This window comes from Phragmites australis, chromosome 12, assembly GCF_958298935.1.
Source record: "Phragmites australis chromosome 12, lpPhrAust1.1, whole genome shotgun sequence".
NCBI lineage: Eukaryota > Viridiplantae > Streptophyta > Magnoliopsida > Poales > Poaceae > Phragmites > Phragmites australis.
The window spans coordinates 19,638,970-19,654,786 of NC_084932.1; the positions used below are offsets into that span (position 1 = coordinate 19,638,970).

Sequence of the window (15,817 nt, forward strand, 5' to 3'; positions counted from 1 at the left end):
ACTGATCTTCAACTATTCTTTCACAATCTTTCTCAACTCTTTCTCTTTTTTTTTGCAACTTTTCTTTCTTCTCTTTTTTTTGACACACTTTTTTTTTATAGAACTAAACACAAGGATCAGCTATAACACTTGCACACTTTATGATAGAACAGAACACAACCAGAAGCTATAACTTGATAGGATCAAAGTTTACGCGAAGGATGATGTTGGCTATAGATTTTTTTTTTGTAGGGATTTTCAGATATATGAAAGAGGCTCAAAGGATACGCAAAGGATGATATGATCAGCAACTAAAACAAAGACTCTAATGGACTGAAACTTAACAAAACTCACTAAAATAACAGATTGAAACAAAGGGCTATGGCCAAAAAAAAATTTTCAGGCTTTTTTTTTGGTGGATAGGACGAAACAAAAATATATGTAGCTAAGGGTAAAGAATCCTACCGTGGGAACGAAAGCTCTGATACCAGATGATACGTTACGATGTCCCGATCTTCACGACGTAAGATCAATCACCAGATAACTAGCTTCAAAGAAGCCAAGATAACTTGCTGCAAGCAGCGATAACTAGTGCAACCTGGCAAATCAAACTCGAAGCCAACCACCGTCTTTAACCGGCAACCTGAATCGAGTATTCGCCCAACCACACTCTCAAAGAACCAACCAACACAGCCTACAATCAATCAAGGCGAACCTTGAAGGGAGTAGGAGCACCAATTGGGAGCGGATGAAGCCGCCGCTTCTGTAATCCCGCAAAGGAAATCACAAGAGCAAAGAGGTAGAGATCACTCTCAATATTTGTTAGCACACAGCTGAATAAAGGGGTTCTGTATTTCGATTATCAAAAAGTCTGCGTTTGCTATGAAGCAATGGGGTATTTATACTAGGAACAGCCCTCCTAGATAGGTATAAACACGAAAAGAAAATAAAAAGATAGACTATGTGAATAGGCTTCCACGAAAAGAGTCTCTGAGTAGTTCCCGCGTGGCTGTTGGTCTTCTGCGCAGTCTTCAGTGTTTTGGCAATAACTCCATCTTGGAAAGTCCAAATGATGTGCTGTTGGTTGCATTGGAAAGCTAACTTGATAAGCTTTCACACCATGTGCAGAATGCACCACAAAACTTTCTAGAGTGGTACATTTTTACACGGGAACTTGAACATCAGGATGACTGTTGACTTTCTGACCAGTCTTCACTAATCCAGTCGAAACTTAGCATTGGAAATTCCAAAGTACTCGGCCCTGTGGCATTGAAAACTAGACTTAATAAGATTTCCAAAATGTGCTCATTCACCTTCATATCCTTTGGAAATCAAAAGTTATGAATGTTTCTTTCCGACTGTTCTGCAGGACTGGCCTGGTTCGAGTGTGGTTCTTCTCTGTAGTCATCACCTTGTGTGTTCTTGCCATCCTCCTTGGTGAACCTGAGCAATAGCAACGTGCACAACTTAGGCAGTATATACTTCTCATTAATACTAAGATGAACTTCATAAAATAGCGCGTTCACCTCTTGTTGTAGCTTCTTTGCTCGACTACATGTAATCGGTCCATCAAAGACTTGGGCTGGTGTCGATGTAGGTGGTACTTGAGTTGGTGTAGCTTGAATTGGAGGTTGTAACATGTTGCTTGATGGCGTGGTCATATCAAGCAGCTTGTCCACTACATCTCTACGAAAAAGAAAACAACATTGACTTGTTGTTAATATATGACAGAAAAGTATTAGTTACTAACAACAGATGTCCTATCCACTCAATTTCTGACAAAGCATACTACTTGTAGCTGTCAATGAACTTAGCATGGTGCAAATACTAGGCACATGTTAGTGTAGCAGAATGAGCACGTGGAAATAAACTCTTGCATAGAAAATGGAAAAAGTGCTCTAGCAAGACCATGCATATCACCATTACTTATTTATTTTAGCAATGTATGTGTGGCTAAATATATGTTTAAAGAAATTAAATGGGAAAATCTATAGTCCGTGAAGGAATTAATTAGTAAAGAAATACACTGAAAAAAACCTCAATACGTTACAGCTGAAAAAGAACCAAAAAATGCTAATTAGTAAAGGATAGTATCTTGCATAGCTTACCACAAGAAAGAAGAGGCAACCCTTAACAGAATTCTTGGTCTGCATTTCATGTACAGAAGTTTTCAATGAATCAACCATAAACTGGCACCAATTAAGCTCCTTGACTTTTGATAAATCGCGCAAGGCAGGATAACACTTTGGGCTAATGAACATACAAGTGGTTGGGCACAAGAATGTGGATACAGCCAACATAAGCCAAGACCTAAGGTAATCCTCATCTGCATTCTTATTATCTTTTAGTCTTTTCACAATTGTTTTGATCTGAGGTGCCACACCATCATCAATTTAGTATTCCTTATGAATGAAATTGATGGCTTCAACATCGAAGTCATAGATCACCTTATTCCCTCCCCTTGGCAGACCGAAAATCTTGTGAACTATTTCAGCTGCAAAACTCACCCTCCCTCTCCCAGGTATCACAAGTTCACTTGTTTCGGATTGGAAGGTACTTATCACCCACTTTGTTAGATCAATAGGTAACACATTGGTTCCGATGTTAAGCAACCCACCAAACCCAATGATTTCTATCATGTTTTGCTGCTCAGGTGACATAGTTTTGTACAATTTGACAAGTCTTGCTGGTGAAGCTCTATTTCTGGCACCCTGTATTAAATAAAAGACAGTAAAAAAAAATAAATCTATGGTTTGGTTACTAAACTGCATAATCAGTGTGCCATGCGTAAAACCATATGAGTAAAAAAACTATATAGTCAGTGTGCATGCGGCAAATGATTATGAAAGAACTGCTTCCATATTCATAGAACTTGCTTTCATCTTTTCAGAAAAATGCACACTGAACAAGGTGTTCAAACCTACTTTTATTAGCTTCATCCCTGCTGCTCACCAAAAAAAGAAAAAAGGTGAGTGATCAACAGGGGGGAAAAAGGTGCTCTATCCCTAGTAATCAGGTGGCCTGCGTTTTTTGGATAACAAAAGCATGCACATATGAGTGCTCGTAAGCATATACAAAAAATGTGCTCTATCCCTACTGCATATGCACAAAATGCAAAAGAGATTATGTTAATTCTAAAACGATCAACATGGATGCATATGAGACACTCAAATAAACAATCAAACACCAAAGAAGGATAAAAACCCCCAGCAAGTACTGATTTTCTGATCATAAGACACATATGGGGCAGTAGAGAACAGGATGCACAAATGCAATAATCGATGAACAAAACTGCATCATTGTTTTAAACCAGTTGCTTTTGCATTTGATAAAACTTGCTTATAATATTTGCACAAAAATCCTAAAAAAGAAAAATATCATTAAAAAATCAAAAAAAAATTAGCTGTACATACCCCATAGTTGCGCTTCCCAACATGATTGCTACGCGAAGAAGATAGAACATCCTTTTTCTTCCCATTTATCCTTGCCATTACCTAATAACACAATGACAACACATAATCTTGTGATTAGCTGCATGCATCTGATCTATTTATCTTTAAAAAGGAATACACACTAAAAACTAAGTAATCCTAGTATCCTGCCATGGTGAAACATTTCCAAAACCAAGCATTAGTCTTTGCCACATTGAGGTTACTATGCTGAACTAACTTTCTTTTATTAGCCCTATTTCTTAAACAAACTATATGTTTAGCCCAACAAAAAAACAAAACAAGAAAAAAATAGGTAGCTCCAATGCCCAAAAACTAGCATACATCATATGTCAAATGTTCAATACCTAAAAAGTTGATCATAAAATTTTGCCCAAGAATAAACTGGTATGGAACCCATTTTTCGATAACTGCAGCAATACTACTGTTTTGCACTTGCACAAAAAAAAGTGTACCCATAACACAAAAGCTAATCTACTGATGAACTGCAGCAATACTACTGTTTACAGCATCTCCTAATCAATCTATCGATTTTCTTCGCAAACTTGCATGACATGCAAAACAAAACACAAAAGCTTGCTCAATGCAATTGATGGGCACAGGATATGTCCGTCGTCAGAACTAAATCAGAAACCCGACGGAAACACTCGACGGAAAGACTTGTTAGCCGCGTCCAACACTCAAAAACCACAAAAAAATCTCGCATCCGATTTCGAGTGGAGAGAACTAAATCGACAAGAATAACAGTGCGAGATCTCACCTTCCTGTGTGCCCTTCCCCCGCTTCCGATTTCGACTACTCCAACTACATCAAAACACCAAATAACAGACTATTAACACGATTTGGGGAACGGAAGCAAAATCGCCCGGGAGTGAGAGAGAGCTAGAGAGAGAAACAGAAACACGAACCTGATAGAGGCGTGTGACGAAACGAACCAGCTCGACTTCGTGCGCGAAGATCCCCCCCCCCCCCCCCGCTTCCAATCCGCTGGAAATCAAAGGCACAAACACTCAAAAACCATCCGATTGCAGCACGAAATCGACTGGAAAAATCGATCTCACCTTCCTGTGTGACCTTCCCCCCGCTTCCAATTCCGACTTCTCCCACTAGATCAAACATTGAAAAACCGAAACCATAGGCGATCGATTTGAGGAGGGGAAAGGGAAATCGCCCGCGAGTGAGAGAGAGCCAGAGAGATAAACCTAGAGAGAGAAGGCAGACGACGAAATGTCCCCGGGCGCGCCTCCCAATGTTTGAACCGTGCGTATCGATATGTCCGAGCGAGAGCATACGCCTCTCACGAACGCGCCGACGACGGATGCCAATCGGACGGCAGGTGGTGCGTGCGTACCGTCCAGACAGCGTCCGCACGCTCGGAAACAAGTCTATGGGAAAATATTATATTTTAATCGTTGAAGTGTGTTGTAGCTAATATCCACGTATTCGAAGTGTCTAGCAGCAAAGATTAATAAAACTGGTGTCTTCTAGTAAAACCACCCTTGAAAGGTGTCCAAGAGCAAAATTTGCTATTTAGATATGATTGGGACGTTAGTATTATGGGCTCAAATGAGCAATACTAAGGTTATATTTGATATAGCTAAAATTTATATTTTTTAAAAAAGTTGTTTATTTGAAAAAATATTTATAGTTTCTGAGAAAAACTGTTAGCTTGTAGGCTAAATTTTTAGATTTTTAGCATATCAGTTTTTCAAAAAAACTAATCTTAACCACTTATCAGTTTTTAGTTCATTTCACTATAAATTAGCTTATCAGAAAAATCACAAACAAATAATAAATGTAATATTTGTTTCAATTTATTAATTTTTTATTCTTTAAAAAAACTAATAAGAAGAAACAAATCGAACCTAAATTTTAGGTTTGGGCGTGAGCTACCCTCCCCAGTAGCACTGTTGGGATCGAATTCCCCAACAAGATGGCCCTTCAGGGGTAGAACTGGCGAAGGCTCTTTATGTGATGTGTACTGGAAGATGAACAGTCTTGGAGTTCTGTTCATGTTTACATTGTGGCTCTATTTATAGCCCATACTCAGCGATCACGGGCCCGGTTTACACTTATTACCCCATAACCTGCTACATCCCCGAAATATTCAGGGGCAATATGGTACAATTAAGCATGGTCCCATAACCACAACAGCACCCATGACAGTTGGGCCCACTGTCCAGTTATTTCTCAACCGAAGGGTGTCGAAGCTCTCTCCGCCCAGCCTTTTGAAGAGCTGCCTTCACCGTCTCCGAGCGAAGTTCTGATCCTGTCTTCGCCACCACCAGGCGAAGGGCTGGTCCCGTCTTCGTCACCTCTAGACAAAGGCCTAGAACACGGACTGGAGCTTCGCCCGATAGTCGGGGCAGACCAGTCTTCGCCTTCGCCGAACCGGTCGTGGAAGATTCTGCCGACACGGCGGTTGCCTCGCAGCGACTCCAACTCTAACTAACTTCGTAGTTGCCCTTTAATACGGGGACGGCAAGAGTTAATCCCCAACAAGCACCTTACTTATTTTCCCTATCCCTAAGTTATTCGACTAGAAGTGCAGAATTGGTCACCGACATAGAAAGCCTGCGATTGGCTGAGGGGTGGCTGGGTGGGATGGGATTTTGGGCAGTTGGATGGGTCGAATCCTGCAGACCATCAATGTGGTTGGGCCATGTATTAGGCCTATTTTTTAGACCAAGTATTAGGCCTATGGAAATGGGCCCTAAATGATTTTTTTCTCATTCTATTCCTCTACGAAGACATATGATTGTACTCGCAGATGACAAATTTATAGACGAGAGAATACATTTAGCTTCAAATGCTCGGCACTTTTTCACCCAAAATTTTTTGTTTCCATGTCCAGCATCGATGCTCCTGTCCCAAGCTACTTCACTGTTTGTGTTTGAGATACTATTTTGGTCGCATTTTATCTAAAACCTAACATCCTTTTCTTCGCAAAAAACAAACTTAACCTCCTTTTGCCTTTTCAGATAACTCGATCTATTTAGTAACCAAGATTTGGCCAATGGCAATATAATGCCTTTGCAAAAAAATGGAGGAGGAACGGACATCGTGATTTATTAAAATAGTCTTGTATTACTCATGCCAAAAAACAAAGAGCATTTCGTAATCTACCGGCCTAGCGAAGCGCTTCCGTAATCGTGCTTCATCTCCTCACCACAACTAAAGCATTGTAAAGTTAAACTCGTACAAGAGACTGAATTACTCCTATCCGCAAGCGTAACTGCGCCACACACCTGGTTACAGCTTACACGGTCACACCCTGATCCTCTATCCCACGAACATCCTCACCGCCCATCGTATCCCGACGGTCCCGTCCTGAATCCGACGCTTGACACCACGCCGACCCCACCAAACCCCACTGTCGCCTCCGCCGCAGAAGATCCCGCCGCACCTAATCCGCTCCGCCACCCTACCGCCTCTTCGCATAAAAAAAAAATACACGGCCCCACCAGAGTAGCCCAGAGGTCGCTTAAAAGCCAGGCAAGCCAAACCAACCACGAAATTATTTTGGGAAACCGAAAAATAAACTAGCGGAAAGGCGAAGACTCGAGAAGGAATGGGAAAGGGCAAGGTGCATCCCTCGCCGTCGCCGGCGGCAGCGGCGGTTGGGGGAGGTGGAGGAGGGGAGATGACGGCGGCGGCGGTGCTGATGCGGCTGCTGCCCGCGGCGGTGCTGGCCGCGGTGGCACCGCTCGGGGCGGAGGGGAAGGAGGTGCTGGCGTACTTGGTGCTCGCGTCGCTGCGGTCCTCGGCGCCGCAGACGCCGGCGGATGAGGCGAGGGCGCACGGGCCGGAGCTCGCGTGCGGGTGCTTCGGGTGCTACACGGCGTACTGGTCGCGCTGGGACGGGTCCCCCGAGTGCGACCGCGACGCCATCCACCGCGCCATCGAGGCGTTCGAGGAGCACCTGGCCAGGAAGGAGAAGGAGGAGGAGGCCGGCTGCAAGGGACGCCGCGGCCGCAAGAAGCGCGCTGCCAAGGGCAAGGCCGGCAAGGGCAAGGAGCTCGCCGTGGAGCCCCCCACGCCGCCGTCACCGGCCGTTCTCCCTGTTCCGCAAGAGCCCGCGAAGGTGGAGGGCGGCGCCGAGGATGTCGAGGCTGAGGAAGAGGTGGCGAAGGAGGAATCTAGTGCTACCACATTCGCCGTCGGCGAGGACGATTGCGGCGGCGGCCGCGGCGGCGAGGAGGAGAAGCGGCGGCGCGGGTGGGGCGCCGTGCTCAGCTGGAGGGGGTGGGGCCTGTGGGGGTCCCACTAGTCGGTGAGACGACCCGCTGATTCCTTTCCTGCTCATCTAGGTTTGCTTGTACTTTTAGTTGTTGGGGTTTTGATGCCTTTTTCCCGGTACTGGAGGGTTTAGCAGATGCAGGTGGATTAAGGGATGCTTAATACTCGCTTAGCCACTAAATGAGCCTTTGACACTCTCGTATACCAGTACCATAATAATAACGATTTTCATGTGGTGTTTATCAATCAAATTAGTCTTGGTGTACATATGCAGCTTGTGGAATTGGCAATGTGTGGTTGGGTTGGTGTTGGTGTAATGTAAATGTAGTGCCCTGCATGTGTAAATTATTTGAATACCTAGGACTTACAATGTCTGCAAATGATTTGAATAACCTAGGGCTTTGACTTCCAATTTGCCCCAAGCTTCTTGCTTGATAAAACTTGAAGAACCCTGGGAATTCCTGTGTTGCGCACACATTACAGGCCCCGAAGCCTTCGCTGGTTCAATCGGGAATTGAACCGTTTCCGATGAAATTGAATTCCTACAGAATTTTGGTGCTTCTCGAAATGTGCCCTCGGTTTATCTTAGCTTTGATCGAAGTACTAGGTTGAATTTGGAGGCTTCGCTAATCTATCCTTTTCTTGGTTTAGTTAGTTGGCCAGTTGGTTGAAGCTAATTCTGGCAACTAGTAGGAATGCTCTGTTCTTTGCTTGGGAGCTAAGCAAAAAAGGAGGATGGATGCGCCATGTTTGTAGGCTCCTCCTATGGTGGCATCCGGCTTTTTTATGCGGCCGATTCGCTGCCCACTTTTGGCCATCTTTTACGCAACTCGTGTAGCAGTATATCCTGTGTGGGTAGCACAGCAGGAAATGTGGCCATGGAAAGGCAGAACCTGGTTTAACAAGTGGAGAAATGGAATTTCACCTTTCGTTTAAGCACGCACTTACATACTGTACTATACTTGTCGATGATAGGTCCTCTGAAAAAGGAAAAAGATAGGGGTTATATGAAAGGTGCAGGCATATGTGTACATATTTTGGTCGGTGAGCTCGTCGCCGTCCTGTCGTTGTTGCGCTCGTCGCTTTCCCTGTCATCATCGCTTTCCCTGATGGCCCCGTCGTGGTGCAAAGATGTGAAGCTTTGGGACCTTCAGTCCCAAGAATCAGTTGGGATTGTACAATCGGTGCATTAGTTAGTTGTCATTCTGTTGTGTATCTTTTCCCGCATATGTGAGCACACCAAAACAGCCTGTCGTTGCTGAGCCCCATATTTGACGATGGTGTGCATTTTCGCTTTAGCCCGGTGAAGCTACCAAGAGATCTACGACGCCATACCTCAAGTGCCAAGTCCGAAAAGGCAGCCGAGGGGATCGCCGGCAGGTCAATTGGCGTGCACAAACGAGGCCTTTGGATGCAGTTATCGCCGTATATTGGTGGGTCCCCGACGATATCATCCGTCACATGTATATGCAGTGGTGAAACTAAATTCTAAGAGGGATGACTTCTTTCTCCTCTCTACCTCTTACTCTTCTTCTTCCCCATCTCTTCCTCCCTCGTTTCTCTACTGTGAGGAACTGTCAAACAGTATTTTAATTAATCATTAAGTTGATCATTTATCTAATCATGACTTCAACAATTAATCAGAATACTGTTCCGGTAGTCCCGGCACGTGTTTTATGCCCAGGATCGGAACACATATCTTATCAACATATAGCATCACAACGAAGCTTAAAGAAAGAATGAGTAATTAAATATTATATTACAGGTCTTTAAATATGCAGTTGTTTTCACAATTTACATCGAAAGGAAATAACCACTATGCAGTGGAAGAAAACTATACAACAAAAGGATGTTGAGCCATATACCCTTAGACTCTATACCAAAACACTGAGTTCGGAGTAGAGTGTACTACTCCTGTTCGCCACCCTGATCAGCAGGCACAAAGTAGCCGATCACCGTCTCTTTCTCGCCGACCTGTGAACCTGCATTAACTAAAGGGCAGCATCCTGAGTACGAAGGTAATCGCAAGTCTTACATAATATAGAGCATATATACATAGCTTGACTTCAAGAATCATGCATTAGCTAGTAACAAGGATTAAACATGCGGTAAAGCGGTAAGCAACCTAGACATATGTATGTGCAACTAACTTAGCTAACATATATGAAACTACCTTGTACCACCAACTGAACATAAGTGTGTGATTGACATGTGTATCAAAAGTATAACAAGTACCAACTCTGACCACTCCCACATAGTTACCATGTCCATACCATCACCACAAATCCACAACGAACCTCTATGACCGATACGGATCATGCTCATGACCGAGAGTGCGGCAGTTCGAGCTATTTATACACCATGCAGGGGATACTCTTGGACCCACATGACACGAGAACCATACGGCTTGTGCCACCCGCTAAATTGCACACAAAGGGGTACCTGTGACAACGTTTCCCAACCAACCCCAACCGTGTGGGGGCATATATCGCTCGGTACGGCGATACTAGAACTACTCTCGGAGTAAACTAGTACCACTTACAAACCCACCCGCTCACACCGTCGATGTTCATGCCCACAAAGCCACAGCTACGAAGGTATTCGGCTCGTCTTACCATTAGATCAGCATGTGATGAGTAAGGTAAGTGTTAAAGCCAACGGTACCGACGGACGGTCTTAAACGATGCAAGCGGTCTATGATGCTCCGGATTCCTCTCCCGACCTGCCCCCAGGACTTCCCTCCAAGGCAGACGACACCCCTAACACCGTCCACATCTCGTCTCATACTCACCACTCACCAACCATCTCACCATTAGCATGTATTTGTAATCAATAGTAATCCCTATACTCGCGAACCACAAAAAACACCGTCGTTCGACTTCTACCGAAAGACCTAAGCATTGCTAAGCATGTATATCGTACTCGTATCTAGATATACCACCATCCCTAGGCTACAAGGAAATTACTTGAACAACTGAAATTATTTGAACAATTGACCAAAGTAGAAAGATGCAATCAGCATAGGTTCTACCTAAGGGTACCCGACATATGCATACATACATAAGCATATTCATCAATTGAGACTTCCAAATTTGACATGGGTGAAATGTGTTAGTTGCTTGCCTTGATGCACTGGCTCACAAAGGTGGGATACCTCCGGATCGCCCTTGCTCGCCGGGATCGTCGGATCGCCGTTCTCTAAAAAGAATAACACGTGTAATGCCATGAGTATGGATGAAATGAAACAATGCATGCCATAAGATGCGCAAAACATGAATTGCCCAAGTGATTTCACAATTTTATGAGATGTTATTGATTATCGGTGATTTAAACAAGCGGAAACACATTTAATTAACTCATCAATTATCAAAAGTATTTTATGGAGTTTCAACACTTTTAACATGTAGTTCATACTCATTTGAAGCTAACGCAACTGGTCTCACGTCGTTTGGAGTTCAGATGAATTAATTATGAATTTTACAAGCCTTCACGCGCCTGATGAATAGTAATTACAGACCTTCCGCACTTTTATGCGGAACCTCCGCATTTTTCCAGACTATCTGCACATTTTCACGTATACTTCGCACTGCGGAACCTCCAAACAATTGTCCAGAGGTTCCGAATTTTCCAAAACTTCCCCTATTTGGGGCAAAACTTTGCCAAATCAATTTACGATCTTCTCCAACCCAAAGGGGGATACATTTGGGAGAGTTTAGAGAGTCTAGAACTCACTTAACTACCTAGCAGCTCAATTCCTAAATCAAATCTCATATAAAATCCACTCTTTTCTTCTAAACCTCAAGAATGCTGGACTTCTCAAAAAGTGATCCAAAACCTAAATCGACCATCCAAATGCAAGTTCATGCCATGGGAAGCCTAGGAGACTCACCAAGGATGCTTTTGCCTTGCTTTGCGACCTTCGGGAAGAAGCGAAACGCTCGGGACAAAGAAGAACTATGGTGCTCCAAGTGTTTCAACCTAGAACGCCTAAAACGATCAAAACCAGCTCGAATCCTTCGGGAAAACAAAAATAAATTGGACGGATGAGTAGCTCTCGAGCATGTGGTCGCGTGGGTACCACATACGCACCTCGGCTTCGCTTGTAGTGACAGGAACCAAGGGGAAAAGGGAGAGCTAGAGAGAGAGGTGGGAGAGTGAGAGTGGGGGCTCCTCTGTGGTGTGGCCAGTTGGAGAGAGAGGAGCACGTGGGGAGTGAGGGAGGAGAGAGAGGGGGTGCCCTTTTGAGTGAGAGAGAGAGATATTTATCTCATGTGGGCCTCACAAGTTAGAGAAAAAGTCCGATTTTGCTTTTAATTCAATTCTCTCTTCAATTTTCTTTCCGCTCACTTCATTAATCCAAATTGAAGTGCTATTGTGCTCCAAAAATCCTGAAAATTTTTATGTCACGATTTAATTCCTTAGGGGCATCTGATCACATAACTGCAGCTCAAATTCCAATCAGGCGATCGAAAGCGATCCAAATTTGAATATAACTCAAATAACACATGTTTAATATTAAACATGCAATTACGGATTTCAGGACATGACAAACCTCCCCCCTTAAAAAGAATCTCACCCTCGGTATATGTCGCGGAAGAGCATGATGAGTCTAGGAACCACGCTGTGAGAGATAGAATCCAATGCACATCTTTATTCACATGGCAATAACTTAGACACGTGAGAGATTCCAAATATGCTATATTACATTAACATTTACATGTTCTCAAGGAACTCCGGATACTCGGAGCGGAGCTTATCCTCTCACTCCCACATAGCTTCGGCTTCCGTGTGGTTGCTCCATTGGACCTTAAGGAATTTGATGGAACTTCGCCATGTCTTGCGATCGGCTTCATCCAAGATTCGGATTGGCTGTTCATAGTACGACAAGTCCGGTTGCAACTCTTGGGGTGCAACATCAACGACTTCGGTCGGGACTCGGAGGCACTTCTTCAATTGTGATACGTGGAACACATTGTGCACGGTTGAGAGACGGAGGCAAGTCCAATTGATATGCCACCTCTCCATGTCAAGTAACAATCTGGAAAGGTCCCACATAACGAGGCGCTAGTTTGCCTCGGACTTGAAACCTTCGCACGCCTTTGAGAGGCGATACTTCAAGGTACACATGATCTCCAACCTCAAATGTGAGCTCTCGACGGTGGCGATCCACATAGCTCTTCTGCCGGGATTGAACCGTGAGAAGACTCTTCCGAATGCTCAGAGCATGATCTTCCGCTTCCTTAACCAAAGCCGGAAAGCCTGTTCGCCGGATTCGGACCAATTTAACGGCATTCGGCACCTTCTGCCATAGAGAGCTTCAAAGGGCGCCATCCCAATACTCGTTTGGAAGATATTGTTGTAAGAGAACTCCGCAAATAGCAAGCACATGTCCCACCTCTTCCCATAAGTGAGGACACAAGCTCGAAGCATATCTTCCAGAACCTGGTTCACCCATTCGGTTTGACCGTCAGTTTGAGGGTGATATGCTGTGCTGTGGAAGAGCTCGGTTTCCAGAGTTTCTTGAAAGCTTTTCCCGAAATGAGAAGTGAACTGCATGCCTCGATAAGAAATGATCTTCTTCGGAACCCCATGGAGGCACACAATTCTGATGAGATACAACTCGGCGTAGTCCTTAGCACTATACTGAGTCTTCACCGGAAGGAAGTGTGCTGACTTCATGAGCCGATCGACAATGACCCAGATCGAGTCATACCCTTGAGAAGTCTTCGACAAACCAGTAATGAAATCCATTCCAACCTCTTCCCACTTCTAGGACGGAATAGGCAAAGGATGAAGCGTACCGGCTGGCTTCAGATGCTCGGCTTTGACTCTTCGGCAGACATCACACTTGGAGATATACCGAGCGATCTCTCGCTTCATGCGAGTCCACCAGAATCGGGGCTTTAGGTCTTGATACATCTTCGTGCTGCCCAGATGAATAGACAACAACGAGTCATGAGCCTCATCCAGAATTTTCTTCCTCAATGACCAAACCTTTGGAACCATTAGACGGTTCCCAAACCAAAGAACTCCCTGCTCATCCTCAGAAAAGCATAAAGCCTGACCAATCTTCATCTTCTCTCGAATTCGGGCCATGCCTTCTTCTGAGCAGCTTTGATTTTATCCAGAAGAGTGGATTTGATCTCCATATTTGCAATAAACCAATCCGGAACCATTTCAAGTCCGAGTTGCTAGAAATCATTACAAAGTGTAGAGTCCATAAGCGAGGCTGTAAGACAATGACAGTGAGCTCTCCTACTCAAGGCATCGACGACCACATTCGCCTTACTGGAGTGATAATGCACTTTCAGCTTATAGTCTTTGATCAACTCGAGCCACCTTCGCTGCCTCATATTCAGATCCGCCTGTGTGAAGATGTACTTGAGGCTTTTGTGATCTGTGTAGATATGACACAAATTACCCATCAGATAGTGACGCTAGATCTTTAGGGCGTGCATGACTGCCACAAGCTCTAAGTCATGTGTTGGATAGTTCTCCTCGTGGCATTTCAACTGACGTGAGGCATATGCGACATCCCTGCTTTCTTGCATAAGGACACATCCGAGACCCATACCAGAAGCGTCGCAATAGACGTCAAAACCCTTGTTCACATCTAGCTGGGCGAGAACCGGAGCGGTTGTGAGTAACTTCTTCAAAGTCTAGAAAGCTGTCTCACAGTCACTTGACCACTCAAACATATTGCCTTGCTTCAACAATTCTGTCATCGGCTTGGCTATTTTGGAGAAATTCTCTATGAACTGGCGGTAATAGCCCACGAGTCTGAGAAAACTCCGGATGTCAGTGACATTCTTGGGCTGAATCCAATCGAGCACATCCTGCACCTTGCTCGGGTCAACTGCAACACCGTTCCCTGATAGAACATGACCCAGAAAAGCTATCTCCCTGAGCCAGAACTCACACTTGCTGAACTTGGCATAGAGTTGATAATCTCTAAGCCGGCCAAGAACAATACAGAGGTACTCAACATGCTCTTCGTCAGTCTTGGAGTATATAAGGATGTCGTCGATGAAAACCACGACAAACTTATCCAATTCCTCCATGAATACTGTGTTCATCAAATACATGAAGAATGTCGGTGCATTCGTCAATCTGAAGGACATGACGGTGAACTCATAAAGACCTTATCGAGTCGAGAAAGCCATCTTCGGGATATCCTCTGGTTGAACCTTGATCTGATGATAGCCCAGTCTCAAGTCAATCTTCGAGAAGACTTAGGCTCCGGTCAGCTGGTCAAATAGAATGTTGATCCTAGGGAGCGGATACCTGTTCTTGACCGTGACCTCATTCAACGGACGGTAATCAACACACATTCGCAGAGTGTCATCCTTCTTCTTCACAAAGAGTGCCGAGCATCCCAAGGTGAGGAACTCAGATGTATAAAACCCTTAGCAAGCAGCTCTCGCAACTGCTTCTTCAACTCAACTAGCTCAACTGGCGACATCTTATACACCTTCTTCAAAATTGGGGCCGCACCGGGCACAAGATCAATTGAGAACTCCACTGCTCTGTCAGGCGGCATTCCAGGAAACTCATCTAGAAAGACATCCGATTCCCACACCACAGGAATACTCATCATGTCTAGGTGGGGACAGCCTTCAAGGCGAAGAGACAAGATTTGACACCCTCTAGCTTCAATTGAATTCGGATGCCAGACAGACCATTTAGAGTAACTGTCCGCTAGGCACAATCTAACATGGTCTTGTTCTTGGAGAGCCAGTTCATCCCCAATATAATATCTATTCCCTTCGAGTTCACCACTAAGGTGTTGGACATGTATTGCTTAACAAGGACCTTGGCTCCAGGGTCATCTATGAGGTAAGGCGTGGGGATGGTGCTAACTGTCAACCCATGACGCCAAACATAAATTGTCGCTATGAAGCAATGAGAAGCTCCAGAATCGATAAGAACAACTGCATGTGTAACGATAGAGTTAGAACGCATATGCAACGTACCCATCTGGACGGTATCACCCTCCTGAACGTCCTCGGCGGTGGTGTGGAGTGCTCGACCACGCTTGGGAATGTGGGTCGCCTGGGAGGACTGAAGCGCCGACTGAGCTGGTGGTGGCCTGGAAGCGGGCACCGTGGCTCCCAGCTTCGGATACGGGCAATCCCGCGCGTAGTGACTGA

General features: G+C 44.7%; 1 protein-coding gene across 1 annotated transcript; it reads left to right on the forward strand.

Moving 5' to 3' along the window:
- The first annotated feature begins 6,933 nt into the window (after window positions 1-6,933).
- On the forward strand, window positions 6,934-8,079 carry LOC133887502 (uncharacterized). Its single transcript, XM_062327482.1, has one exon. The coding sequence runs from the start codon at window positions 7,000-7,002 to the stop codon at window positions 7,696-7,698; it is 699 nt and encodes a 232-aa protein (XP_062183466.1). The 5' UTR covers window positions 6,934-6,999; the 3' UTR covers window positions 7,699-8,079.
- Window positions 8,080-15,817: the final 7,738 nt, after the last annotated feature.